The sequence below is a fragment of the Anarhichas minor genome, unplaced genomic scaffold (genome assembly GCF_050575085.1).
Source record: "Anarhichas minor isolate MPS153535 unplaced genomic scaffold, ASM5057508v1 ptg000021l, whole genome shotgun sequence".
Lineage (NCBI taxonomy): Eukaryota > Metazoa > Chordata > Actinopteri > Perciformes > Anarhichadidae > Anarhichas > Anarhichas minor.
Genome location: NW_027466467.1, coordinates 6,129,645 through 6,157,296, shown reverse-complemented (window position 1 = coordinate 6,157,296; position 27,652 = coordinate 6,129,645). Strand labels below are relative to the sequence as shown.

The window sequence follows — 27,652 nt, the reverse complement described above, 5'->3', positions numbered from 1 at the left end:
CCTAGAGGCTTTTCAATACAAAGTTGTCATAGGCAGAAATTTCACACACAGGGCTTTTTTATTTTAAATAAAATGCCTTTTACCTCAGGTAATATATGATGGTATGTTGGCACGGTTCAGGCAATGACATTGATTAAGAGACTTTCGAAATAATAAAATAAGAGAATGACCCCCCGCCCCCAGGTCTGGAAATAGAACTGGTAGCTGCATCGTGTTGAGTGTTGTCAGAAACACCAGCAGCAGAGGCAGTCTGCTATTCCTGGACCCGAGTCACGCAGGACAGAGCGAGGAGCAGAGTCCTCGTGCCACGCTCGTGTCTCTTCCCACGTTACAGATATTACATCTGGATATATATCACACACACAGGGGGGTAAGTAGGCTCCTCCTCTAATATTGTTGAGTATTTATTGTGTTGTATGTTCGAGTCTCATCGTTAAGACCAACAGCATGTCCTGAACATATTTAGTCCAGCACTAGAGTCCACTGGATTTAAACCTTCACAATAAAACTATATTCGCTGAGGGAGCAAAAAAGCAACAGAAGTGAATTCATAAATAACAGGTTGCATCTTATCACACAAGACATGTGAATGTTAATGGGCTTTGCTTTATAACTATCAAACAGCACAGAATAATGTAAAACGTTTAGCTCGCCGTAGGCCTACATCTGTTTTGAATTGTAGACAAACGCACTATAACAACTGGAAAAGTAAAAACAAAGCAATCTTCCATTATTATTCATTAGGTTCAATTGCACTTCCTGCCCTCAGGCCCAACAGCACTTCACCCAGCCATGTTGTCCCAGTACAAGCCAATACTTTTGTTTCCTAATTATAAGCTCGATATACTTCATTAACCTCAACAAAAGTAATTGCTAGAACCAGATGTCCCTTGAAAGAGCATGTTTTAATATGGATTTCCAGCCGTTCATGTTTACAACTGTGGTGGCTAGTCCATGCAATATCAGGAAGAGTTCAGTTGCAGCTGGACCAGTGCAGGAGCTATTTACGTTGACATGCCACTCATCCAGCTAAAAATAAACGCACATGTACACTGCCTCTTTAAAATGTCCTAGAAAACAACCTCCCCGCAATCAGTGACTTAAAGCACAAACTAGCTGCTGGAGCCGAACAGCTGGTGGACTCTTGTTTCAAATATGTAAGCACGACTGGAGAACTCTGTCCATTTTTGAAAGTATGCTTCTTTTGTTGTTCTTGCAGCTTTCATCTTGAGCGCTGCTGTCATCCGGGCCCATCTTCCGCTGTGCTCGGACTCTTCTTGCCCCATTAAACATGTCATCTTCATATGCCGCCGCTATTACGGCCCTTCATTCTGCCAGCTCTTCCAATCCACCCGACAAACCGAGGCCTCACCCCTCCACAGACACGGGAGGGAGACCTAAACCTTCCCCCACGTCCCACTGCCCTCCAGCCGTACAGACACGTCCTCGTTCACCGGAGCCTCTGGGATCTTATGAGGAGCAACAGGAGAACCCTGCAGACTATGGCATTGGTAGGCGGCACCCCAACACCAAACTCAAACACACTGGTAGAGATCTTTTTGTCTGATCCAGGGCGGTACATTGTGTTGCAGGTGGATACTACCCTGTAGAGATCGGAGAGATATTCGTTGACCGTTACCAAGTGGTTAAAAAGTTGGGATGGGGTCACTTCTCTACTGTATGGCTCTGCTGGGATATGGTGTGAGTACATGTTTGACCTTTTGACTTTTCATATATAACATAATAATGTAGAGATAACCGTAATAGTAGCTAACTGCCATAATTGTTTGCATGCAGGAAGGGGCGTTTTGTGGCTCTGAAGGTGGTGAAGAGCGCTGAAACGTTCACAGAGACGGCACTGGACGAGATCAAACTTCTGAAATGTGTCAGTGTTACCGCATTGCTTTTGTTTCAAATGCGTTTGTGAGTGTCTGATCAACACAAAGAAAATACTGATTATATTAGAGATGAGGGGAGAAATAATGCACTGTATAGTTCTCAGTCTTGGTAAAATGAACAGTGGTAGCTCAGCCTATCTGCAAATATCTTTTTTATACACACCAGCACAATTGTCTTTATACATTTTTGGGGATATTGTAACATGTTCTGAAAATCAGGTAAGGGACAGTGACCCCAGAGATCCAAAACGTGAGTCAATCGTGCACCTTATTGAAGACTTCAGGATCACTGGAGCGAATGGAGAGCGTATCCTTTTCAGAAACATCTGTAGTCGCCAACTCGTTGTGCAGTTGTGTCTTTTCTCGCAGGTGTTGTTAAATTCCGTTGTTTACAAGTGTTACTTACACACAGTCAGACTGATGCCACCATGACAACATCCTTGTATCAAGCTGGACTTTGAGACGTAAAGATTGTGTCAATGTGTTTTTGCCTCCTCCAAATACCCCCAAAAAACCTCTACCTTCCCAAGCTGTACAGCATGAGACAAGGTCCTTAATTGCTCGCCAGATGTGTGCATGGTTCTGGAGGTGCTGGGCCACCATTTGCTCCGGTGGATCATCAAATCCAACTACTCTGGCCTCCCCCTGCCCTGTGTCAAGAGCATCCTCAGACAGGTGCCGTGCAACCCTTCATTCCATCTTAAATCATCTTCCCTCTCTTTCACCACTGACTGAGCTCTGTTTTTTCCGACCGACCACCTTCTATTTTTGCTCCTTCGCTGACACGGACTGCCTTGACAGTGACTGTATTTTCATTCCTTATCACAGGTTCTGCAGGGTTTAGATTACTTGCACACCAAATGCAAGATTATCCACACCGACATCAAGCCGGAAAACATCCTCCTGAGAGTGGACGAGGTTTACATTCAGAACCTGGCGGCCGACACCAAGCTGTGGCAGCTGCCCGTGTCCTCTGCTTTCACCAGCTCCACAGGTTAGCAACGCTGCATAAACAGCAGTATGCCGAGCTTAGATTATAAAGGAGTATGTGTCACAAGCAATCTGCGGGTACTGAGGCTGATGTTCTTGCAAGAAAAAAACATTCAGCGCTGTTGCCTTTTATCACTTATTTTCACAATGTGTGCCTCTTCTCCCCGCTGATGTTTTTGCTTCCTGCCAGTGAACAGAAGCTCCAGAGAAAAACAGGTGTGCAACCTGAAATGTATTCTTCTGTTCAATATATTGTCATTCATTTTTATTAGGATAGTTGTGTGTTGTGTTATAATTATGGCGTCTGTATTTCTGCTATGACTTCCTTAGAGTTTGTCCAACTTGTTGGGGAAGCTGACTGGGGTTTTCCACACTCTTGGGGAGTGGGTAAGAAGCATGTGTTGTGTTTTGCTTTTGCACTTGAGCCTCTTAACTGCATCTTGACAACATCTACAGCCTGAAACTCTCCATAGGACGATGTCATAGACGAGCACAGTGCATTGAGATTTCGGTTGATTCGGATTGAAATAATATTACAGCTATTCCCCCCCTATTTCCTACAGTTATATGAGCAACACGACTAATTATGACAAATCATTTTGTTGTCTAATCAGAAAAGGGATCCGTAAGTACAGGGAACTCCTGGATGTGCACTATAGGAGTTTGGGTGACATAGTAGGTGTCCACCATTCTCATTCTGCTGTACTTTGACCCTAAAGAGACATTGGAAATCCCTCAACAATATTGTACAGTTTGCAACTCAACTTAAAACATATCTTTACAAGCACTTTCTGCATTGTGGTCAAGACAAGTGAAGACATTTCCAGGGTAGAGAACATCAAATACTTTGTTAATTGTACTGGATAGCTCTTACTGTATATCTCAGGATAAGCAAGTATCTATAACTATCACTATTTTGAGTTGTCACTACCAGGCTCCTGTAGCTCAAAGGGAATGGACAAAGTAAGGTGTTGGTCGTTCTTCTGTAAGAGGATATAACTGCAGATTTTGATGTCCTTCCAACAACCGCTGTTGTGGTTTCAAAATAGCTTGTTGTTGGCAACTTACTGTTTGCTATATGCTACATGCTGTAACAGCTTCACAATTTATTCTTAAGATATTTATACATGGATTTCACGTGAAACTCTATAGACTAGCTACAGACGATATGCATAGATATGTTGGTAACAGCAGTTGATAAATGTCACAGAATACGTAATGTTCCTTTATATGAACTGTTATGTTGAGTGTTTTTGATGCTACAGTTAGGGGGCATCAAAGTCAGACATTTTAAAATCCTACACATAGTGGCTTTAATTCCCAAAACAGGCATGAAGTTGTGACTCAATAATTCGTTCATTGTTTAACTCGGTGCTCCCCTCTGATTGTTTCCCACAACGGTTTGCATCCCCCTGCAGTCCAGCAAGGTCTCCAAGAGCCCCATTAAGCGACTCACAAGAAAAGATAGGGGTCGACGAGGACAGGACCACAATCAGAAAGACAAACTTCACGTGTCCTTCTCTGATGTCGCTGCTCCCTCTAGCACCCGTAGCTCCACCTGTCACTCTAAGCTCACAGGTCCTAACCTCAGGTTGAGGAGGCAGACGCTGCTGTTGGAAGACGGGCTGGACTGGACTCCACACAGCCCCAGAGAGTCCATCTGCTCGTGGCCAGACCTCAACACAGATGCTCCCGTCTCTGGCTCTAGATCGGTGTTATTACATCAGACTGCAGACAAAGAGCTGCCTCCTCCTTCACCATCCTCTCCCCTTGGTCAGTTAATGTTTACAGTTTGGCACGAATCTGTACTGTCGTTAGTATCATCAGTACACTCAGTATATCACGGTCTGATCTACTTAGCGATCACATTATTTTATGTTATTTTAGGCATCAGTGACTCGGATGTACTTCTGGACCTACTAAAACCCCAGAATGCTGATAAAATCCTCATCAAGATTGCTGACCTGGGCAATGCCTGCTGGGTGGTGAGTGATTATTGCAGGCAAACTAAACCTGAAAACCTACAAAATACCAACTAAATAGTTTCATCTTCTAACTAGAAAGCTGTCAGTAAGTGCGTACCTCCCATCATTTATTTGGGTAATAGAGCTTTTTAGCCTATCTTCATTTGGATCTTGATTTATGCATCAAAATACACATAGTGAGAATCATGCTGATTGGCCAAGATTTTGGGGAATACCTGGATGAATTTGTTTATATTTATCATAAAAAAAAAAGCTTTGAAAGAAAACCGCAACATGTTCATAAAAAAAAAAAAAAGTGATGGGGAGCAAGTCCGAACTGGAGTTACTGAGGTTCAAGGTTCACGTACAGATAACGGGTACAAATGGCTGGAAAGGCAAGGCACGAAGCAACATTCACGACCTAGCTGGGATTGGGTGGAATTGGGCCGGTAAATATACTGCAGGGCTGATGGGGGGGAAGTGGAAACAAGTGAGCAGGTGGTAGCGAGAGTCAGGTGACTAGGTCAGGTGGGAGAGGGCATCTGGTGGATGGTTGGGGATTATGCAGGGGGGGCTGGAGGAGTCTCCAACAGGAGGGACTGAGAGGCAGAGTAGGCAAAACTGGACTGAGGCAGTCGTCGACAGCAACATGTTTGAAAAACACTTCCAACCCATCGTTCTTACTAAACCAAAGGAGACGGTTGCTTTCTGCAGAGCACAGTAGCCATGTGTACCGTGCACTCCAGTGGAAAACACATCTGCCATGTGTTTCCAGCGTGGGCTGATTTTAAACATAGCTTGGCGGAGTCAGAGAAAGAGACAATGATGTTATATCCTCTGACGCCATTTCCCTTTAAAAATGTTTTTAACGCAATCTTGCAGCTTTGTTCTATGTTTGGCAATGTCCATCACTTTTGGATGGATTGCCATGGATTTGTGTGCAACATTCATGGTCCCCAGAGGATGGATCCTAGAAGAATACAGAGACTGTTTTTGTGGAGCTTTGTTAATAATCATAGATTGTAGGTAATTTACATAAAATCCCGTCCCTCTTGTCGTCAGCACAAACACTTCACTGAAGACATTCAGACGTGTCAGTACCGCTCTGTGGAGGTTCTGATCGGTGCTGACTACGACACACCGGCTGACATCTGGAGCATCGCCTGCATGGTGAGAGGAGCACCAAGATGTGTATTTTAATAAAAATTAAATAAAAAAAGTTCTTCATCTCTCCTCTTTCAATATGTTTGATTCCAGCGTTGCCATTTGTAGATGTGTCAGAGCCATTATTCTTTATTTCTTCATGTGTACTGCAGGCTTTTGAGCTGGCCACAGGGGACTATCTGTTCGACCCCCAATCAGGAGCCTCATTCACCCGCGAGGAAGGTGAGTGTTGTTCACAGCATCCCTTTTGTCCTTCATTAAACGACATGCTTGATATGCAGTGTGCTTCGTGTTCTCTCAGATCACATTGCCCACATCATTGAGCTGCTGGGATCCCTTCCATCCCAGTTCGTCTTGTCAGGGAGAAACTCTAAACAATACTTCAACCATAAAGGTATAGCAGTATACTAAATGAATAACAAATACAGTAATATTTTAGAAATGCTTTACATTAGTTCAGTGTACATTAACTGGAAGTAGACAAAAGCATTGCATCAGTCCACTTCTTACCCCGTGCAGGACAACTGCGACACATCTCAAAGCTGAAGCCGTGGACCTTGTTTGAGATCCTGCTGGAGAAGTACGAGTGGCCGCGTGAGGAAGCCGCCAAGTTCAGCTCGTTCCTCCTGACCATGTTGGAACTGCTGCCGGAGGAAAGAGCCACGGCTGCCCGGTGTCTGAAACACACCTGGATCAACTCCTAGTCGCACCAGTTCTGTCTTGTTCAGAGCCCAGTGGACTATAGCTCTCTGTTCAGGTGCAGGCTGGCACACATTGCACCCGACACGGGACATCGGGCAGCTGTGTGATATACAGCAGGAGTCTAGTGCTGGCATCATGACCTCATAGATATGTATTAGCCTGAAGAAAAGCCTTTTCCCAGTGGAGTTGCTTGGGCTTTTAGTATTTTAATGGCAGTTACATCCAATTCAGGCATTGCAATGACCAAAGAGAAGTTTTGTCTTACTGGAAAAAGTTCTTGAATTTCAATAAAATGACAAAAGATTGCTCTTGTTGTCCATTAGTTATTTGCAAGACAGCTGAATTAAGACCTGACCTTAAAGAATTGCCTGTTTAAGTACTGAAGAGTTAGTGGAATACCAGTCTGAGGTATGAGATGGATTTACTCAGACAGCACTCGGTCTCAGAAATGTCAATTTGAAGGAGTACCGTGACTCACCACAAGAAAAAGCTGTACAGATGGTAATATTATAAGCAAAAAACTGCAGGATGTGATAGTACCCTCATTTCAGGTTATCAAAATATAAATGAGATACATCGAGTTTGGAGGTATTCATTGAAAACAAACATCTACACCTAACGGATAGTAGTGGACGCAACGGCACCCAAAGTGAACCAGAGGAAACCATTAAATGCCAAGCAGGAATAACCCCCTTTCTTCTTGCATATCCCCGAGCGTGTGTATGTGAGCATGTGAGCATGTGTGTGTGTGCATGTGAGCGTAGAGGATTTAGTGTGATGTGCATTCCTCCCATCGGCAGGGGATTTAGGGGTGGGGGTGGGGGTGGAAGGAAGAGACGGAGGGAGGAGTCAGTATAAACAGGCGCCTGCTAGAAAACTCCCAGATCTTCCTCGAGCAGCAGCGAGAGGAGGTGCGAAGAGGACAGGAGCGCCGCCTGCCCGCACATGTAAGTCTCCTTTTTCCCGTTAGATTTTAATGAGAGACCCTTTAAAGAATGCATGAGGTGTTATTTCAGTGCCTAGCAAGTGTTTGTTCCTGTGTTGCCCAAGAGAGACCATGGCTCAGTCTGCTTTTAATTCCTGTTTTGGATTGAAGAGTGTGTGAGCAGGTGGTTTAGCAAAATAGGGGAGATTAGATTGTGTCAATCTGACAATGATGCTCCTCAGTTATGCCGTTTTCACAACAAATAATGTGCTATGTCTCCAGTAATGAACATTCATCTTCCAGCTGTCCTTTCTGTTCTTGCATTTGAAAACTTTGCACGATGTGATTTGCATAATGACTGAGTTTGTTGGATCGGATGCACAGCGTGCACCTCGGTATTGTGCAAGTGAGTGACTCGCAGCACAATGATAAGAGTGATAAAGAGGCAGTGTGTTTATCTCGGCCGTGCCAGAACTATTCAGCTTTTCTCTTGATTGTGTGTATGTTAGGAGGAAGACAAAGTAAAGGGTAAAGTCCCGGTGCTCTGCCTTTTGCGACACAGCTCTTGACCCCCAGCCAGTTGCCATGCAACTCAAACTCCGAATCAAAAGGAATTACCTCAACCACCACTGGTCTCTTTCACAGTCGCATTATTAGAGCAAGGTGAGGCTGTTTCCAGCCACGGTCTTCACTGCTTTCCCACAGAAGGAGCCCTTGTTTGCGATTTTGTCTTTTCTTCTCTCCTTTTTTTTAATTGCTTTGTTCTTCCCAATTCATCTGTGCTCCAGATATCTGAACACATCACTAATTGGTTCTGTGAGTGGGAAAAGCTGATCACACAAAAGGACTGTGTTGTGCATTCACCAAGTGTGTATTGCGGTTGATATTAAACGATATCCTCCAGTGATATCGGCACATTGAGATGCCAGTGGGTGTGCAGCTTGGACCTGGCAGCAGCAGCAGCTGATAATGAAAACAGGAGCAGGAACAGTATTGTACCCTGCATAGTAAACACCCATCTCATTATTCCTGCACAAAGCGGAGAGGTAGAGTGAGGGGGAGATTTGAGAGCTCTCATTTATCTCATGCAGACGTATTGCTATTGCGCAGAGTGTGTCTGGTTCCTTTCTATCTCCCTCTTATATATAACCATGCTGCACTGATTGACTCTGCGCTCCCTGTCTTGGCTGCAGGATGTGGCTGACTCTTCTTTACAGCTGCAGCGGTGGAGCAGCTCTTCTGTATGCTCTGTACAGATGGGTGATCCCCGCCGTTGTGCAGTATCATGGAGGACTGGCGCTGATGTGGCATGATGTCATCGTGGAGAGGATGCTGGACACCGTGACCCAGTCCACACGTCCTCAGGTGTGCCTCCCCATACGCAGTATTCACCTCTTAGAGCAGCCGTAACACATTAATGACCATGATGAGTGTGACGCAGTCCTGCAAGTGTGGTAGACTGAGAGACTGAGAAAATAATAAAAAAATACATGCACATTGGTATAATCATAAACTTAGCATGTTCATACATGCTCTAACACAGATTCAATTTAACTTTAATTATGTATGCAATACAGACTTCAGCTCTGTGAGCCTTTATTAAGGCACAGCAGTGCTTTAGCGCTAAATGCTATAACTCAAAGTGACAATGTTAACATGCTGATGTTCAGCAGGTGTATTGCTTACCATGTTCACCATCTTAATTTAGGGTGGTAGCATGCTAACATTGGTTAATTAGCACAAAACACAAAGCACATCTGAGGCAATATCTTTTTTTTCATTCTCAATACATAAATAAACTGGAAAAACTAAATAAATGTTTTTTTTTTTTTTCTTTTTAAATCATGACCTCATGATGCACATTGAAAACACTGTTGAACAAGTCAGGTGCAGGTCAGGAGGAGATTGACCTGACGTGAAACAATAGAAGTGGTGCTAATACCATTCATAAGAGCTGCATTCTATCGGGTGTCCCACTGCTGGTTAGCATGCACAATAGCAGCATCGTTAATGATATTAGTGACACCTGTGCGTCTAATACACTGATGGGCACAAAAAAATATCCTCTTTTCTCATTAACACTGGCTGCTAAAGTAGATGGTCAAAACATGCAGTTAAATTTAGCCTTTTATATCTATCTGTTAACATTTTGCCAAAGTGGTGAAGAAAAAAAGACAATGCAAGTGCAAAGTTTCCTGGATGTACTTTGCCTTATACAGTACAACATAAATACTGACAATATTCGTATACATCCATCTATTATCTTTGTACATTGCACATTTTCTATCTATACTTTCATACTGTAAACTTTTGTAATTTTTTTCTATTCTATATTAATATTTCTTGACTTATGGAGCACTTAAGCGCTTTTATTCTTATGTTCTCTTACTCTGCTTATTGTGCACACCAAACGACAAAGCAAATTCCTTGTATGTGAAAATCTACTTGGCAACAAACCGGATTCTGATACATTTTATAAAAGGGAGCCAGATAACACATTTTTTTTTATTAAGTACATGATTATAAAGCTTTTTAGTTACATCAGACACATTCATGCAATAGGCGTGCATGCGTGTGTACAAATGTGTGAATCCACACTTGTTTATTGTTTCCTGAGAAGAGCTCCTGTGTGCTAATTAACGAGAGCTGATGCTTCTTCATCTGTCCCTAATGAAAGCAACCCCACACACACGCACGCACACGCGCGCACACACACACACGCACACACACACACGCACACAAAAGTGCTTTAGGTCTTGTTATCTTTGGAGCACAATGTGTTCACAAGGCCTCTTAGTAAATGAACAGGAGATAACAGCAGAAAATGTACAAACATGAACTTTACATATTGTAGCCTGCTCACATTTTCTACCCACACTCTCTCGCGAGTGTTCATCTCGTGCCAAAACGAAAAATGTTTTTATTTGTTTACACATTTTCTAGGGTTGCTTACACAGCCAAGAAGCAAACAATTTACAGCATTTCCCATAACATAGTTTTCTGTTTTATTAGGGATTCCTAAGGTAGGATGTAGCTCACACGTTGCTGGTTGGAATCCCTGGAATAATGGGCAAGACTTTTAATTATTGGGCATATTGTTAAAGGCACTGTACACCTGTTCTCATTCTGGTGGATTAGACCTCTGCTCAGGTGGGAAGTTGACCGTATACGCTGTGTTTCCTGAGGTGAAACTCCGTGTACACAGAAAGATGAGGTTTGCCCACGAGTTCTGCAGGGTTAGGTGTGTGATGGGTGTGGATGACATGTAGACTTTGAGAGGGTTGCAGGTTCAGCCAAGAAAATCCTTTAGGCAAACAGTGAATCAGCAACAGGCAGTCTGACATCTACTATAGAAGGGCTTGAACTATAAAACAACTTTGAGAAGGTGCTGCTTATGACGTACAGATTATTGAGGTAACAAGAGACAGCTGTACAGGCGGGCGGGCAGCAGGCCTTTTGAAATCTTGATCATCACTACAGATCACTTTAAATCAACTGAACTGACTTGCAGCAGCCTTTTTCTATCAAAAACATTTTCTAATTCGGCTTCCTGTATTTTGTTTATGCTTGCTATTTAAGTTAAATCCCCCCAAAATACACATTCTTTACTTCATTCCATATTGAAACAAACAGGGACACAGATTCATTCAATGATGCCTCTTTTATTACAAATAATGATCTATGAAACTTGCTTGCATGCTTTTCAACACAATTATTTCAATTAAATACAAAATATAATGGGATGGAGCATCGGGCAGAGATGCAAAGGGTAAAAGTGTATGCTTTACAAACAGTATTATGGCTCCTTAATTTCTATTTTATTTGAATCTTCTCAAGAAAATCCCAATTAAAAGAATTTGAAGTCAATAGGAAGGACACCAACAAATGGGGACTGTCGCTTAAATGTGTGGTCACAACCTGGCAACCCAGTTCTATGTATGCTATTGATCATTTAAAAGCTATAATGGGTAAATAATGAATGACGGGTTGTTAATGACACCTAAAAGACAGTGAACATAAAAAAAAAGCCCAACTGTAAAACATTTTTGTTATCCCTTCAGCGGCTCCTGGGTGCAGTACAGAAGAACGCCACTAGAGGGGACCCTTGCAGCGTGATCCAGGCCATAGATCACTTCTGCAGAAACAAGGAGTGGGCCATGAATGTGGGGGATGAGAAAGGTACTGACTTCTCTTTATATGATGTGTGTTTTATGTAGAATCTCTACCTTATGTGACTCAGCTGTGTGTGTTTGTGTCTTCTTTCTTTTTATTTCCACAGGCTGCATTCTCGACTCAGTGGTGTCTGAGGTAAACCCAGCCACGGTGCTGGAGTTGGGAACCTACTGTGGCTACTCCACGGTGCGGATCGCCAGGCTGCTTCCACCTAACGCCAAGCTCATCACTCTTGAATTCAACCCAGACTTCGCCGCAATTGCTCGCCAAGTCATTGCTTGGGCAGGATTGGAGGAGAAGGTAAAGCCAGGTGTCTCCACGCAAACTGAAAAACAATCCTTTGCTCAGTGTGTACAGGTCAGAAGACAATATGTTTCTTCTCTCCAGGTCCAGTTAGTTGAAGGTGCATCTGGTGACTGGATCCCCAGAATGAAGGAGCAGTTCGGGGTGAAAACATTTGATTTGGTTTTCCTGGATCACTGGAAGGACCTTTACCTTCCCGACACAAAACTGATGGAGGCAAGTGTGTTCCGCTTGTTTTATATCGACCAAACTCTTTTCTTTTTCTGCCATGATGCATGATGCTCTTTGCTTATTTTCACCAGGAGTGTGGCCTCCTCAGGAAAGGCAGCGTCCTGCTGGCAGACAACGTCGTCTGCCCCGGTACTCCCGACTACCTGGAATTTGTCCGGAGCAGCCCGCGATACGAGAGCCAGTACTTCAAATCTCACCTGGAGTACACCAAAGTGGAGGACGGCTTGGAGAAATCTGTCTTCTTAGGGTAGTTTTTCACAAAAAATGTAATGTTTTACACAGGTACTAGCAGACCTCTGACCTCTGTTGTCTTGGGTTCACTGAGCAGACTTAAAATCAGGAGTTAAATCAGTTTTTCTAATAGGTCACAGAGTCTACAAACTTGAAATTAAAAGTATGTTGAAGGATTTTATGTTGTGTGCTGTATTTTTTTTATAACGCTACATGATTTAAGTCTCAATACTTGATGCGTTGTTGGTACAGCAGGAGGCAGTAGTGCTACTATGTTCAAGCATCTAATTGACAGAAGATGAGCTTCAACTCAAATCAATAATAAATCTAATCCAGCTGCATTCTGTGGTGACGAAACCTATTTTCTGCTCTGATATTCTTCACCGTTGTGCCAGCGTTGACAGGTGTGTGAGGAGAGAGAGAGCGTGTGAGACATGTTAGTGTGTGTGTGTGTTTGCGTGTGTGTGTGTATGAATCAAATCGCTGCTCATCTAATCTCTCAAAGTGAGTTCCATCATACTGGGGGGTGGGGGTTCTGCATTTGGTTCAGCTGTATAAAAAAAAAAGTGGGCTAGTCCACCTAGTGCTTTCTTCACAGACTGCTGCATGATAATCCCAATCTGTAGCCATTAGTGCACTGAGAGAACGAGCAAAGATAGAGAGAGAGAGAGAGAGAGAGAGAGAGAGAGGGTGTGGGGGAGTTCCTGGACAGAGATGCACACAGAGGGAAAATAACGAGAGAGAGAGAGAGAGCTTTTAAGGGATTTGGCAGTGATTTGTAGAATCTCACTGCTGTAATGTTGCTCTTTTCCTCCACTTTTCTCTGATTCTGCCATGATACTGCACCCTGAAGCCTCAGAAGTCAGTGTTTTCATTTAGTCCTTTATGAACCACAACTACTTCTCTTTTCGACCATCGTTTTTTAGTGTGTTCTGCTTATTTTTGAGAGTGCACTGCGGCCGTCTGAGATGATAGAGGATTTACCTTTGGTGAGGAGAGGAGAGCCTTGCCTCTAGAAATTTAATCCCATTTCGGACCGTGGATGGAGGGCTGTTTGGAAGAGCTCATGTGATGGATAAAATCCAGACTGGTCAATGAAGAATGGGCAGGTAAGAAGTGACTTTACAGGAAGAAATGTCTCTACTTGCAGGTTGCCTGTAGTGGTATATAAAAGGGAAAAATTGTCTGCAGCCATTGCGTGATTCATACAGATTTACATTATGCTCTTATTTTGAGAATCTTCTCATTTCCATCCATCCAACTTCAAATTGCAGGACAGAAAAATAGAAAGATTCAGCATCATAAATATGAGTTTAATTATGTATGTATATGTATTGTGTATATATATATATATATGTATTGCAATTTGAAATAGCATGCAAACTGATATATCTCAGGTTGTATTTGTATTAGACACTAAATTTAAGTTATCCCATAATAAATATTTTCTATTGTTCAAATTCTGCCTTGCAAAGTTAAATATATTTACACTTTTAACCCAGATGTGTACTGTGGGTTGTGTCAATGAGCGTCATGCAGATAAAATGAACCTGCTCCAACTTTTGGAGCATGAAATCCTGCGACGGTCCAGTGGATGTTTTCTGTTTTGCAAAATTTATAGTGTTTTCCATCATCGGCTCTCAGCTCTCTGTGATAAAAGCTATTCACTCTGTGTCATCCTGCATAAATGTCCTCAGCTACAGCTCTCGTTTAATGGTGAATACATGTAAAGCTTGTAGTTTGTACTTTTTCTCAGCTTGGATTGAATACACCAAAACAGATTGTAACAAATAAATGTCAGAATTTATGTATTTTACAAATCTTCTAGAGGGCCCTCTGCATTTAAACTTTTTTATTTTTTTTACCTGATACGGATCCTTTAAGCGTTTAAATGCAATGTAAAAACAAAAAAACTGAAACATTTTGACAATTTGTTCAAGATCTCGAGTCAAGTCTCCAAGAACATGACATGCAAAATGACGTATTAAAAAATCTATATATAAAAAATTGTATTTAAATACATACAGTAGCTTCACTGATGTGAAAGACCAAACATATGTTGGAGACTGATTGAAGAAGGTAAATGACAATAGTATTTGACAGTTTGCAGCCTTCTTCTTCTCTGAAAGGAGACTGAGACCACATAGTGTCATCACGAGGAGATGATAATCGGACCTCTCTGACTGCCCTCAGGTGTCAAAGGTAGAGGGAGTGGCCTGGTGTTGTCAGTACCTCTGCTGGTCCTCATCATGACATCAGAGGCCCGCTCATCACATCCGTGCTGCTGGCTCACTTCGCCTTTCAGATACCAAACATGGCTTCGGCTGACGTTGGCACTGCTGGTGGGTACTGGCCCGGGCTCCTGGGCCCAGCAGGGCACCCTGCCTCAGTCCATCAAAATCGAGGGGGACATCACCTTGGGCGGGCTGTTCCCCATGCACTCTCGGGGCGCTGCTGGCGTGCCCTGCGGGGAGATCAAGAGAGAAAAGGGGATCCATCGATTGGAGGCCATGCTGTACGCCATGGACCAGATCAACAGTGACCCGGATCTGCTGCCTAACATCACTCTGGGGGCCCGGATCCTGGACACCTGCTCCAGAGACACCTACGCCCTGGAGCAGTCGCTCCTCTTTGTCCAGGCCCTCATCCAGAAGGACACCTCAGATGTGCGCTGCTCAAACGGAGAGCCTCCCATCATCCCCAAACCAGAGAGGGTGGTCGGCGTGATTGGAGCGTCTGGCAGCTCGGTGTCCATCATGGTGGCCAATGTGCTCCGATTGTTTTCGGTAAGTTTTTATGTCTCTTTAGAGAATTCTTTTTTTCAGTAAGTAAGCAGATGGGATCAATCCAGATGAAAGCCATGTAGGAGAAAATACTTGCATATGAGCTAAAGCACCGGTTCCCAACCTGGGGGTTGGATCTCCCAGTCGAGCCCCATGTATCTAAGGGGTCTTCATTGTTTTTTGTTGTTGTTAAATTGCTGTTGGTTGAGTATAGTTAAGACATAATTCCCATGACCGCAACTTTACCAGTTTGATTACGGCCAGGAGCTTCCTCTCCTCCCTCTGTGTTTCCTGTCTCTTTGTTCAGAAATGCCATAAATCTTAAAAAATATATATTTTCTGGATAATTTCACGTCTTTGTGTCTCAAAAAACCTTTAACCGAAATAAGTGATTAGGGGTCACAAGTAGCATTGCATCATTTTAAGGGGCCACAAACCAAAAATGTTAGTCGATGACTTTCAAACTAAGAGGGACTGTGCCAAAAAGTGTGCAACTATCAGCAATATATACCCTTAATTTTTTGTGCTTTTAGTTTTGAAAACCTTTTCGTGACTCAGAAAGCAAACTTCCCATGTGTCCGCTATTCATGTAGAATTATGGCTCAAACGAGCTGATTACTCTGATTTAATGAACGTATACGTATCCATGCTTGTACTGTTAAATTAGCTCCCGGCTGATCTAGTTAAGATGTACAGAAGCACACAACGGTCCCACTCATTTAGTCATTTTATGCACTCCTAGATGATGAATGGGTCCTTCATCACATTTGGATTTCATTCTGCAGCATGAACACGGTGACTTTTAATTACAGTTGACTTGCGAATTTCACAAACCTAATTAAGAGTACTCCTCATGTTTACTAGCATCTTCTCATTGGATATTTTGATTGATTTTATTGCACATATCCCCGTATTGTTACTCTATAGACAAATATTCAGCACATGTATCACCCAATATGATTTTGAAACAAGTCATTTAAAAGGATGAATATTTTGAATGAGCCTCTGTACACGTCACAGGATTTTGAATCCATTGTCATGCGTTGCCTCCGCAGGCTAATCCCTGTTATGTGTTCATTGTTGTTTTTTATTTTATTATTTTACAGATGATTGACCTTTGATGATTGATTACACTGCTCATAGCGATGATGGGACATTGAGGCTGTGTAAATCCCACATTATGTCGTGTTCTCTTCGACTTAGCGATATGGTCTGCCAGAAATCTATGAATGTCTAAAAATAGGCACTAGTCTGGGTTTAAATTGGCCAGAAATTGCCCCCCCCCCCAAAAAAAGAAGAAGTTTCTACTTGTTGCTGTATTATTTATAGAGAGGATGTTTATTTGAGAGCCAAGGAGGGGCAGCTTTCATAAAGGGCAGATGTTAACTACAGATTTATAGATCCCACCCTCCACTAAGCCCCTCTCAGCAGCTCAGGACCCTGCGCTGAAAATAGAGCATCAGGGCAGCAGGATGACAGCAACGCCTAGACGGCATGGAGTAGATTTAGTTAAATGGTATGTGTTTCCTCCCGCTGTCCATTTGTGCTGCTCTCCAGGCCGTGGATACTTCTGTATATTGAACATCTGCTCTTAGCCAGAGCAGGAGATGTTTCAGCATCTACCACACGTGCTGTTTTAACTGATTTTCTTTCAGGGCTGAGATGTTCAATCGATCAACAGATTATTAACTGACAAGTACTCCAGCATTTTAAAATTTGAGGGTTTATTGCTTTTCTCCCCTTCTACATTATGTAAATGTAATATCTTTGGGTTTTGAACCATAGGTCACCTAAAATGAGCAATTTAAAAACTTTGGTGTTAGCAGTGGAAAAAGGAGCTATATATTAATATATTAATATTGTTTTTAGTTTTACCTCTATTTATAATGATGCAATTTATCTAGTATCATTTAATATTTCAACCCACTGTCATAACCTTAAATCATTAGTCCGCAGCTAAAGACTGAAACCTCAATTAATCTGTTTCAAAGCGATAATAATTTTAATTGTTACAAAAGGAAAATTCAATCCATCTATTCAATTTCCCTGCACCTTTAAGTGCACATTTTAGAATTTGAATAAAACTTTGATCATTCTCTAACTCATATAACAAAACAAAAAACCTGCATATCATATTAGTCTTGTACCTGTGCACACTTCTGTTTAGCATTTAGTAAAGTCTATTTGCTTGGATCCTGGAACATCTTGGACCGTTTCAAGCCTTTACTGATAGGGAGAAGATTTCAGCGGTACGGGATTGTAAGTGGATACTGACAGGGCTCATTGATTTTAAAAAGAGAATTGGTGCAGATGCTTCTATGGGACTAATTGGAGAGGATTACGTCTTGTTCACTCCGAATTTCTATGCAAACAATTGAATCACATGTCATGCTGACACTTGCTCCTCTGGAAACTTGTGTCAAACAGCAATTTTTTGGGGAGAGAAAGTTCACATCTGGTTGAGGATGTGGTCTGTAGAAAGAAGGTTGACAAGTAAATTTGAGTTGGACAGGGTTAACGCACAGCACCAAACTGAAGCTACATGTGGCCATCAGAATTAAATATATTGTATGGCTTACAGCTGAGAAATGCTAACCTTTTCCTAGTCTCTTGATCTCTGTCTCTCCCTCTGTGCTTAACATAATTTGGTTAAAACCCCTATAATCCTTCCAGATAATCTGTGAAATGGTTCTCTCGGTCCGCTCTCCTTCACTACCCCTTGTGTCCACCTTTCGCTACTCGTCCCCTCCAGAGGGCCCTACGTTAAGCCACGCTGGGGGACCGGCATTAGCAGGGTCGGGGTTGAGATAAACTGTCGACATCAACTATGTCATTAAAGAAGTAGCACACCAGTAAATTAATCTTCTCATCCTTTTTTCTTTTTCTTTTTTCCAAACAAATGCTTTTTACAGATGTGGTTTTTACCATCTGTATTTCTCTGTGACGTCCATATCCTCAGCACAGACCAGCTCTGGACAGATCGCACCGTAAAGTTGCGTCAGTTCTCAGAATTACTGAGGACACGGGCTGTTCAAGGGATGATCGCTCTCTGTGATAGTCCAATTTTGGGATTTTAATGCACTACAACGTGTTTAGTATCAATGTGGAAGGCCTCCTTTTCAACACCGTTAAGGTTCTGTCTGTGAGTAAGTGGTGCATCATCCTCTGATATGGTTCACTGCTTCTTCTAGTCATTCTTTTCTATCACATATTGGCCTAATTGTGCTGCTCATGTTTTCCCCTTGACCCGGCCCTTTCGTCATCGCTGACCCATCCCTGTGTCTCAGATCCCCCAGATCAGCTATGCCTCCACTGCCCCGGAGCTGAGCGACAAGAGCCGCTACGAGTTCTTCTCCCGTGTGGTGCCTCCTGACTCCTACCAGGCCCAGGCAATGGTGGACATAGTCAAAGCCATGGGCTGGAACTACGTCTCCACGCTGGCCTCCGAGGGCAACTATGGAGAGAGCGGCGTCGACGCCTTCCTCCAGATATCCAGAGAAGCAGGTTGCGTTTCTGGCTGTGTGGTTGTGAATTCACCGCTGGGACAATAAGGGATTACTCATGTATCAAGCCGTGTTGTTCTCACTCATTAAAAGACTAAAATAGGAAAAATAAATCCTTTAAAACACATGAACTAACAGGGCAAACAGAAGTCACCGCCTCATATGGGTTTAAAAGCTCAAATGATGTTACTCGGGTTCAGATTTCATATCATTATGGTTTCACATAATACACATCAACAATTGATAATGCTGGACCTGCTTTAGCAGCATGCTGACCGTGGACGATCCACCATTTCGGTCCACACTTAAATATCTTAACAGCTACTTAATGGATTGCCATTCAAATTTGTACAGACATTCGTGGTCCCCAGAGGATGAAACCTAATGAATTTGGTGATCCCCTGACCTTTCCCCTAGTGCCATCATGAGGTTGACATTTGTGGTTTTGAGTAATATGCCTCTATTATAATTATTGTTATTATCTAGTATTTGATGAATTGCCATGCCTTTGGCACAGACATTCATGTTCCCCTCAGACAGACATGTAACTCCTGACTTTTCATCTGACACAATCATTAGTTTAAAATTTTCATTTTCCATTTGGTTTAGACCAAATTTCTGCAAAACTGACATTCCCATCAGCTCCATCTTTACGTTCTGTTTAGTGCTAATTAGGACAAAATGACAGCATGTTGACACACTAAACTAAGATGTTGAACGTGGTCAGCATTTGACCTGCTAAACATCAGCATGTTAGCAATGCCATAGTTAGCATAGCATGCTGACATTTGCAAGTCTCAAAGCTGCTTGACTCTTAGTCTTGTTTTATTTTTTATTATTAATCAATTTTATTAATGTTCCACACAGTTATTTAGACATGTTTCCTACTTTAAATATCAGCTTAGGTCTGATGCTTTTCATCCAGAAACTAACAAGACTGAGTCCTCAGCCATGCTAGCAGCTCTGGGCTGTAGGCCTACTTATGCACAGCGGTGCTTTGAGCTAAATGCGAACATCAGCAGGACAACATGCTCACATTGACAATGCTGATGTCCAGCAGGTATAATGTCTATTATGTTAACCATCTTAGTTTAGTGTTAGCATGATGCTAACATCTGATAACTAGGCAGATAGGAAGGGAAATGTGAAGTTTTTGTATTATAAATGCTTTATTACAATTTTCCCAATCTAAAATTACATTTCTAAGTTTCAGTTGCGATAGGAATTATTAGTATTGTATACATAACTAATTAACTGGGCAGTGAGGGGAGAAAACAGCAATGTACAGCGATGCCAACGCATTTCAAATATGATCTCTGACACAGGTGGGCTGTGTATTGGCCAATCCATAAAGATTCCCAGAGAGCCCAGACCGGGCGAGTTTGAGAAGATCATCAAGAGACTGATGGAGACCTCCAATGCTCGGGGCGTCATCATCTTTGCCAACGAGGACGACATCAAGTGAGTCAAGTTTTGCTGCACGTTATATTAGAGAAAGGAAATCAGTCAGATGATACTGTTTTATATTAAGTTTGATGATAACAAACTTAATATAAAACAGTATCTTCTTCACAGAGGAGTGAAGTGGAAAGTGTGTGATGCCGATAATCTGTTCTCTTTCAGACGGGTGTTGCAGTCTGCCAAAAAGGCCAACCTCACCGGCCACTTCCTGTTCGTTGGCTCCGACAGTTGGGGGGCCAAAAGCTCCCCCATTCAAGACCAGGAGGATGTGGCTGAGGGCGCTGTCACCATCCTGCCCAAAAGAGCCTCTATTGATGGTTGGGCAAATTCATTAAATCAAAATATTAAATCTTACTCTAACCAACTGGATGCAATATGAATTGCGACATTTGACATTGATAGATGAGTCTTAATACCAACGCAACAAATAAAGGAAATTAATGATGTTTGATAAGTCTGCTCCTGATATTTCCACCCTGTCACAAAAAATTGTAAATTGAGTCAAAGTCATATTTCATTGTGCAATAAATTTGATTTTATGCTGATTTCAGCACCGTTATTATTGGAACACTGATATCAATCACTGTGGTTTCAAAGCATGCATGACATTTTGTAATGAAACATTAAACAAAGTCTGGTTTGCAAAATGATTCAGGGTTCGACCAGTACTTCACTTCGAGATCTCTAGAAAACAACAGAAGAAACATCTGGTTTGCAGAATTCTGGGAGGACGACTTCAAGTGCAAACTGACCCGCCCGGGCATAAAGTATGAACTTGGTAGAAGAAAATGTACAGGTAAGCAAGTCCTTGATAACGAAATGTTAGATATGTATCTTAGTTCGGTGCTTGTGAGCCGTTTTGTCTTTTCATTATTTTGTGAGTTATGTTGTATTCATCACTTTTTGACACTTCTGTCATCTGTCAGGCGAGGAAAGAATCAGTCACCACTCTCAGTACGAACAAGAGGGCAAGGTGCAGTTTGTGATTGATGCCGTGTACGCCATGGCCCACGCATTACACAGCATGCACGTGGACCTGTGCCCTGGCTACATGGGTGTCTGCGAGAAGATGGACCCTGTGGAAGGACAGATGCTGCTCCAATACATTCGGGCAGTCAGCTTCAATGGTGAGCTTTTGACCGTCAATCTCTGTTTTTGCCTCCCGTCTCATGCAATGTGTTATGATTTAGATATAAAAAAACAAAAACGTTTCACTTCTTTCATCAAACCGGACGAGAAACCTTATTTAAGTGAGATCTGAGATTTTCGCTGGCAAAAACATTGCGTTTGAACTGCTGCTCCCCGTCACTGCAGGTTTGAAAAGAAACACATTTTGAAAAGAAAACAGTAGAATGGAGGTCAGCCCTAAGTCAGAAGCCGTGAGATGTTTCTGCTATACAGTACACAGCACATTTCTTTAGAGCACGTCCCCCCCCTCCCTAGGGCTGCCTCCTCGCTCTTTCCTTTACACAGCGCTCCCTCTTTTCATCCTGGTCTTTCATAAAAAAAGAAGTCACAGTCTGGATAAAGAAAAGAAAAATGTTCTATGAGAGCATCCTATTTACTGCTCTCCTCTTGCTGGATGACCTTGGCTTGTGTGGAAGACTTTCTGATTGAGCGCCTACAGGGACCTGAGAGGAACATTCAATCACGTTAGGCCAACAGAGCAGAGTGCACTGAAAGACTGAACTCGTGGAGGAGAGCCTTCACTAAAGAGCATTCAGCTTCCACATGATTGCACAAGACTGAAGAAACAGAGTGTGAGTGTTTTCTCGGCCACTAAAGATGGGGGTGATGTCTCCAGCTTTAGAAAGCTGGAAGTCCTCTTTGTCTTTGACTCGCTAATATACCTTTTAGATCATTAAAAGTCTGTCTCCATCTAACAGGCAGCGCAGGAACTGGAGTGATGTTCAATGAGAATGGAGACGCTCCTGGTCGTTACGACATCTTCCAGTACCAACTGTCTAATGTCAGCAACCCCGGTTACAAGGTCATCGGCCAGTGGACAAACCACCTTCGCCTCAATGTAAACATTTGTCCTGTTACTTTTGAGGAAGAACTTGAACATGTTATATCTTAAGACCCTGTATTGATCAATTGATCAATTGACGTGGAACCCCTGCTTGGCTTTATCCACTGAGAACTGTAATAAAGTTGATTAAAACAGGACTATTGCGTCTTTAACAATGTTAAATTAACATTGAAAAAAAGAAAAAAGTAACGAAATTAGAAAATAGAGCTGTTCGGTTTTATATCATGTCAGCCTTAAGACCACCGTTTCAGCCAGAACGTGTAAAATATCACTCCAGGAATAATAAAACAAGCTCACTATAGTTTACAACAAATCTTGCAGCCATTTGGGAATATGGACCGTTGATGGAATGATAACCAATTTGCAAAAATTGGGCCCATTTTTAAAATGAGTCGTGGGCGACCAATGAGTGGCCAAATCTATCAGAGCAGTGTCTGTCCGGCTTAATGGCAGCAGTTTTTTTTGTTAGCATTTTACAAAGTCTTAGCGAGTTCTTACTATACGTCAGACATAGTCAGACAATGTTTTTGTGTTTGTACATCCACCCTAGGCGGAGGAGATGCAGTGGTCAGGTGGTGACCGTAAGATCCCAGAGTCGGTGTGCAGTTTCCCTTGCGAGTCCGGAGAGAGGAAAAAGATGGTGAAGGGTGTTCCCTGCTGCTGGCACTGCGAGCTCTGCGATGGCTACCAGTACATGCTGGATGAGTTCACCTGCGACATGTGCCCCTTCGACATGAGGCCCTTCAAGAACCGCACGGGCTGCCGGTCGACGCCCATCATCAAGCTGGAGTGGAGCTCTCCCTGGGCCATCATCCCCGTCTTCCTGGCAATCCTGGGCATCCTGGCCACCACCGGATGCATCGCCACCTTCATCCGCTTCAACGACACGCCCATCGTTCGGGCCTCCGGCAGAGAGCTCAGCTACGTGTTGCTGACGGGCATCTTCCTCATCTACCTCATCACCTTCCTCATGATAGCCGAGCCCAGCACGGCCGTGTGCGCCTTCCGTAGGCTGCTGCTGGGCCTCGGCATGTGCATCAGCTACTCTGCCATGCTCACCAAGACCAACCGGATCTACCGCATCTTCGAACAGGGCAAGAAGTCGGTCTCGCCCCCGAAATTCATCAGTCCCGGCTCTCAGCTGATCATCACCTTTATACTCATCGGGGTGCAGGTATGCATGGGGATGCTTCTTTCACACACACACACACACACACACACACACACACACACACCACCTATGATTCTTTGCAGCACTCTGACTCGCGCTCCTTTCCTTGCAGTTACTCGGGGTGTTCATCTGGTTTGGTGTGATGCCCCCCCACACCATCATCGACTACGAGGAGCAGAAGCCCCCAAACCCAGAGTTGGCCCGCGGAGTCCTCAAGTGCGACATGTCCGACCTGTCCCTCATCTCGTGTCTGAGCTACAGTATCCTACTGATGATCACCTGCACCGTGTACGCCATCAAGAGCAGAGGAGTTCCCGAGACCTTCAACGAGGCCAAACCCATCGGCTTCACCATGTACACGACCTGCATCGTCTGGCTGGCCTTTGTGCCAATCTTTTTTGGCACAGCGCAGTCTACGGAGAAGGTGGGCAATTTAACATGTTTTTAGTTCACTTCTCCTGGGATTGGAGGTACTTGTACTTTACTTTAATACTTTTATCCCCCTTTATGCTTCTACTCGACTACATTTTAGAGGGAAATTACCAGTTATCTTAAAGATCCATATTTTGCATACAAAAAATGGTCAACTTCTAGATGTATTTACAGACTGAACTACCAACAGCATACTAAGTAGTTAAAATTGGCTCCACCTCAACCAGCTAAACTGTCAAACGTTGCTTCCACATGACTGTATCAGTCATAAATATTCCATAATAATAACATTTAATGTTGGCCTATCTATGATCATTTAAATGTTACATACTTCAAGTATTTTTCGCTAACATTAGCATCTATACTTGCGGCACATTTACTTGTAGTGGAGTATTTTTACTGTGTGATATTATTGCTTTTACTTATTAATACACTGCTACCCAAACTAGAAACGTGGACTCAGTAGAGTGCAGATCTCCGCCAAGTGTGTCTGCAGCAACCACTGCTATTATGTCTGATTGAATGAATACAAACAGCAATTGTCTAACCTTCTCCGTCTAGACCGCAAGCATTATGTATAAATCAAGAGAGGAACAATTCGTAATCTGTGACTTCATTTGCTGCTCAGGTAGACAATGCTTCACGAAGTCTTTACACAGTTAATCGTTGTTTGCTGCTCTATTATTGCTCTGAACGTTGTATATTGCTGCTTTGAATATAAAATGGCAGAAAAGTTGTAAGAAAAAACGATTCCCAAAGCTTAAGGTGTTTTAAAAGACTCATTTCCTTGAATGACTCGCAAACAGGAAATGTTTTGCCGGACTGTTTTGAGAAAGTTCTCATTTTTCATTCATCACCTCAATGTTTTGGTAATGTTACCTCATGCGTCTGCCTAAACAACTTTAAAGAAGGTAGAAATTAATTATTATTCATTCTGCCTAATGTGCAATTACTAATGACATAACTATTAGCTTTATGGTATAATCTATTAATTAATCGGTTAATAGATTATTTTGTCAAGTTTAGTCCCTCATTTTGTTATACAACTCGTTATCAAATTAACATCAGTACAATCATTTTATTAGTCATATTCAAGAAGAAGCACTTTATTAATCCCTCGTGAGGAAATTCACTTTTCCCTGAAGGCTCTTCACTGTGGAGCCTTCATATTATTGTCAGTAATTTAAATCAAACTTTGAATCAAAATTATGCAATACACTGTAACACGCACTAATAGTTAAGAGAATAAATGAATCCCTCGGATGTTTAAAGTGAAATCTGAGTTTGTTGCCTGTCACGTTACGTTTGCTTCCTGCGGAGAGTTTAATTTAGCTTGTGGGCTACTTCTGTCGCCACAAAGTACGAGGCTGTTGGGGGGGAATATTTGAAAAACAGAGATAGGCTTTGACTAATAGAGAGCAGTATTATGAATCAGTCAGGCTGAAACAATTAAAGCCCGAGGTGCTTTCAGTCTTTTCACCTCCTACCGAATGGAAATGAAGTGAATTAAGAAAAGGCAGCGAGGGAAGGAAAGGAGGTCAGATGAGCTGAGGGATGGTAGGGACCCCTCGTAGACCAATTCAACCATCCGGCTCAATTAATCATCACTTAGAAAAAAAGAGCTAAATATAGACACTATACTTTTGTATGGCTGGTGAAAATGGTGGCTGTTATTCTCCCGTCATGTGTACGACCTCGTATAAGAGGAGAGGATTTACCTGCTTGATGTCTGTATTTACATACGGAACAACCATTCACTGTCACCCGGGCCGGTCTCGCCTCGGGCCGAGCACATGAGCACAGTCACAACAGCTCCTTGCACAAATGGAGAGAGGTCACCGTGAGAAAGCGACGAAAAGCACGACAGAGATGATAAAAGAAGCCATACTGTTCGAGCATCCGCCTGCGAGAAAGCAGGATGTTCTGCTGCTGCAGGAGGATAGTGTACAATTTCTGACTTATTTATGGCACACATATATCTTATTTATGGCACATGTGTCTTTATTTATTTACGACTTATACAGTTTGCTTGAATAATGAGTTCATAATTTATTGGAGTACGACCCGAGGAGAAGTTACTTCTCATTATTACTGTTGGATTTGAAATAAGAGGAAGAGCAGTGAGGAGAAGACATGGTCAAAGAAAGCCCGTAAATAGAGCCTCCTTTCCTGACTACATATCCCATAAATCATTCATCAGGGAAAAGACACTGCCTGCTGTGCTTTGACAAGAACATTACAAAGACTGCACCCTATGAGATGACAGAGTGCATTTTCTTGAACTTGTGCAAGATGATATAATCAAGTATTAACAGGCGGATACTGAATCATTCCTAAGAAATTAGACAAAATGAATTGATTTTGTGAACACAGGTGTGTGTGTGTGTGTGTGTGTGTGTGTGTGTGTGTGTGTGTAGATCTTTCTGACCTGCCGTGTCTCTGTTGCAGATGTTCATCCAGACCACCACCCTGACAGTGTCCATGAGCCTGAGCGCCACCGTGTCCCTGGGCATGCTCTACATCCCCAAGGTCTACGTCATCATCTGCCACCCGGAGCAGAACGTCCAGAAGAGGAAGCGCAGCTTCAAAGCCGTGGTGCAGGCGGCCACCGTGTCCACGCACCTGTCCCAGAAGTCCAACGACAAGCATAACGGGGAGTCCAAGATCGTGCCGGACAGATCACAGTGAAAAAAAACGTAGCTGAATCCGTGTTTTCTTCCCCTAATGTCACAAGCCCACACTGAGACGGCTGATGGGAAAATATCAGCATTTACGTTAGTTTTGGCTGGATTGCCCCCCCACCACCACCCCTCCCACACTTTAACTGTGGATTGAAAGACTAGCAAAGATGTTCCTGGATGTTTTTTCTTCTCACACTTATTTAGAAAACTCAGATACACTAAACCTGGAATGGGGCACAAAAGGAAAACAGAAATGCTCACCCTTAAAATGGACAGCTTAGCTCACTTAACCTTATCTGTGAACCACTGTTGTGTAATAATAAAGATTGTTTTTGTATTGGAACCACGTCTCATGCTAATCTGTATAATGAACCTGAGTGTCCTATGAATCCTTGATACTGTGTGGGCAAAACTTAATCTTTAGGTGAAATTCCTAAGGTGGCGTTGTTGTGCTCTGACTATTGGTTAATGTCCACGTAAACTTTAAACCACATCCCACCTTCGTCTCGCCACATTAACATAATGTTTGCTGAGGTCTGCAGCAGTCTTGCTGCTACACATAGATAGTTCACATAACTGTAGGATGGCCTCGTTTAGGATGCATGCTTGCGCCCTTAATCTTAAAATAACGTCTACTGAGGTCTGCAGCATGCTCACTGTTACACATAGCTTTTTCACAGTCCAGCTGATGCTTAGCATGTGCGTTATACCAGACTTGGCGTTGGGTTCCGTTGTTTTGGGGGTTGATGCTCGGTGCTCCCCGTTTTGGCTCGGTAGCTGCTGGCTAATCCGGGGAGCATTCAAAGAGCGGAGCCATCAGCGCCAAGTTTAACTGTATTTCCATTCGTTGCAATAAATGGTTAAACAATCTATGACGAGCGTTCCTGAATGAAGGAGCTTTATCCAAAAGACCTTTTATTTTTTCAATTAACTGGGACAGAATTTTCACCCGAAATGTGTTTAAGAATATAAAAATACATTAACTGTAGAATTAAGATATTTCTATCC

General features: G+C 42.8%; 3 protein-coding genes across 4 annotated transcripts; all 3 read left to right on the top strand.

Moving 5' to 3' along the window:
• The first annotated feature begins 1,291 nt into the window (after positions 1-1,291).
• LOC142954904 (SRSF protein kinase 3-like) lies at positions 1,292-6,720 on the top strand. Its single transcript, XM_076096253.1, has 14 exons — positions 1,292-1,511; positions 1,593-1,701; positions 1,798-1,885; positions 2,118-2,205; positions 2,467-2,573; positions 2,727-2,892; positions 3,079-3,104; positions 3,219-3,275; positions 4,307-4,661; positions 4,776-4,873; positions 5,915-6,022; positions 6,169-6,238; positions 6,318-6,410; positions 6,536-6,720. The coding sequence occupies exons 1-14, from the start codon at positions 1,292-1,294 to the stop codon at positions 6,718-6,720; spliced, it is 1,770 nt and encodes a 589-aa protein (XP_075952368.1).
• Positions 6,721-7,596: 876 nt separating this feature from the next.
• On the top strand, positions 7,597-12,836 carry comtb (catechol-O-methyltransferase b). The gene is made up of 6 exons (XM_076096254.1): positions 7,597-7,665; positions 8,837-9,008; positions 11,705-11,822; positions 11,923-12,116; positions 12,204-12,335; positions 12,422-12,836. Coding segments are annotated over exons 1-6 (798 nt in total). The 5' UTR covers positions 7,597-7,663; the 3' UTR covers positions 12,602-12,836.
• Positions 12,837-14,830: 1,994 nt separating this feature from the next.
• grm6b (glutamate receptor, metabotropic 6b) lies at positions 14,831-26,651 on the top strand. 2 transcript variants are annotated; one of them, XM_076095732.1, is made up of 10 exons: positions 14,831-15,367; positions 18,652-18,868; positions 20,193-20,328; positions 20,491-20,645; positions 20,984-21,124; positions 21,255-21,455; positions 22,215-22,354; positions 22,911-23,534; positions 23,644-23,955; positions 26,412-26,651. In XM_076095732.1, the coding sequence occupies exons 1-10, from the start codon at positions 14,831-14,833 to the stop codon at positions 26,649-26,651; spliced, it is 2,703 nt and encodes a 900-aa protein (XP_075951847.1). The 2 variants fall into 2 exon arrangements, with proteins under 2 accessions (XP_075951847.1, XP_075951846.1); XM_076095731.1 differs by having other exon boundaries at positions 18,652-18,871.
• Positions 26,652-27,652: the final 1,001 nt, after the last annotated feature.

Coding starts and splice junctions, on each gene's coding strand:
- comtb (XM_076096254.1), top strand. Junction 11,823..11,922: donor GAATGTGGGGGATGAGAAAG/GTACTGACTTCT, acceptor TTATTTCCACAG/GCTGCATTCTCGACTCAGTG. Junction 12,117..12,203: donor GGGCAGGATTGGAGGAGAAG/GTAAAGCCAGGT, acceptor TCTTCTCTCCAG/GTCCAGTTAGTTGAAGGTGC.
- LOC142954904 (XM_076096253.1), top strand. CDS start 1,292: ATGTCATCTTCATATGCCGCCGCTATTACGGCCCTTCATTCTGCCAGC. Junction 3,105..3,218: donor GAAGCTCCAGAGAAAAACAG/GTGTGCAACCTG, acceptor TGACTTCCTTAG/AGTTTGTCCAACTTGTTGGG. Junction 6,239..6,317: donor CTCATTCACCCGCGAGGAAG/GTGAGTGTTGTT, acceptor GTGTTCTCTCAG/ATCACATTGCCCACATCATT.
- grm6b (XM_076095731.1), top strand. CDS start 14,831: ATGACATCAGAGGCCCGCTCATCACATCCGTGCTGCTGGCTCACTTCG. Junction 15,368..18,651: donor ATGTGCTCCGATTGTTTTCG/GTAAGTTTTTAT, acceptor CCTGTGTCTCAG/ATCCCCCAGATCAGCTATGC. Junction 18,872..20,192: donor GATATCCAGAGAAGCAGGTT/GCGTTTCTGGCT, acceptor TCTCTGACACAG/GTGGGCTGTGTATTGGCCAA.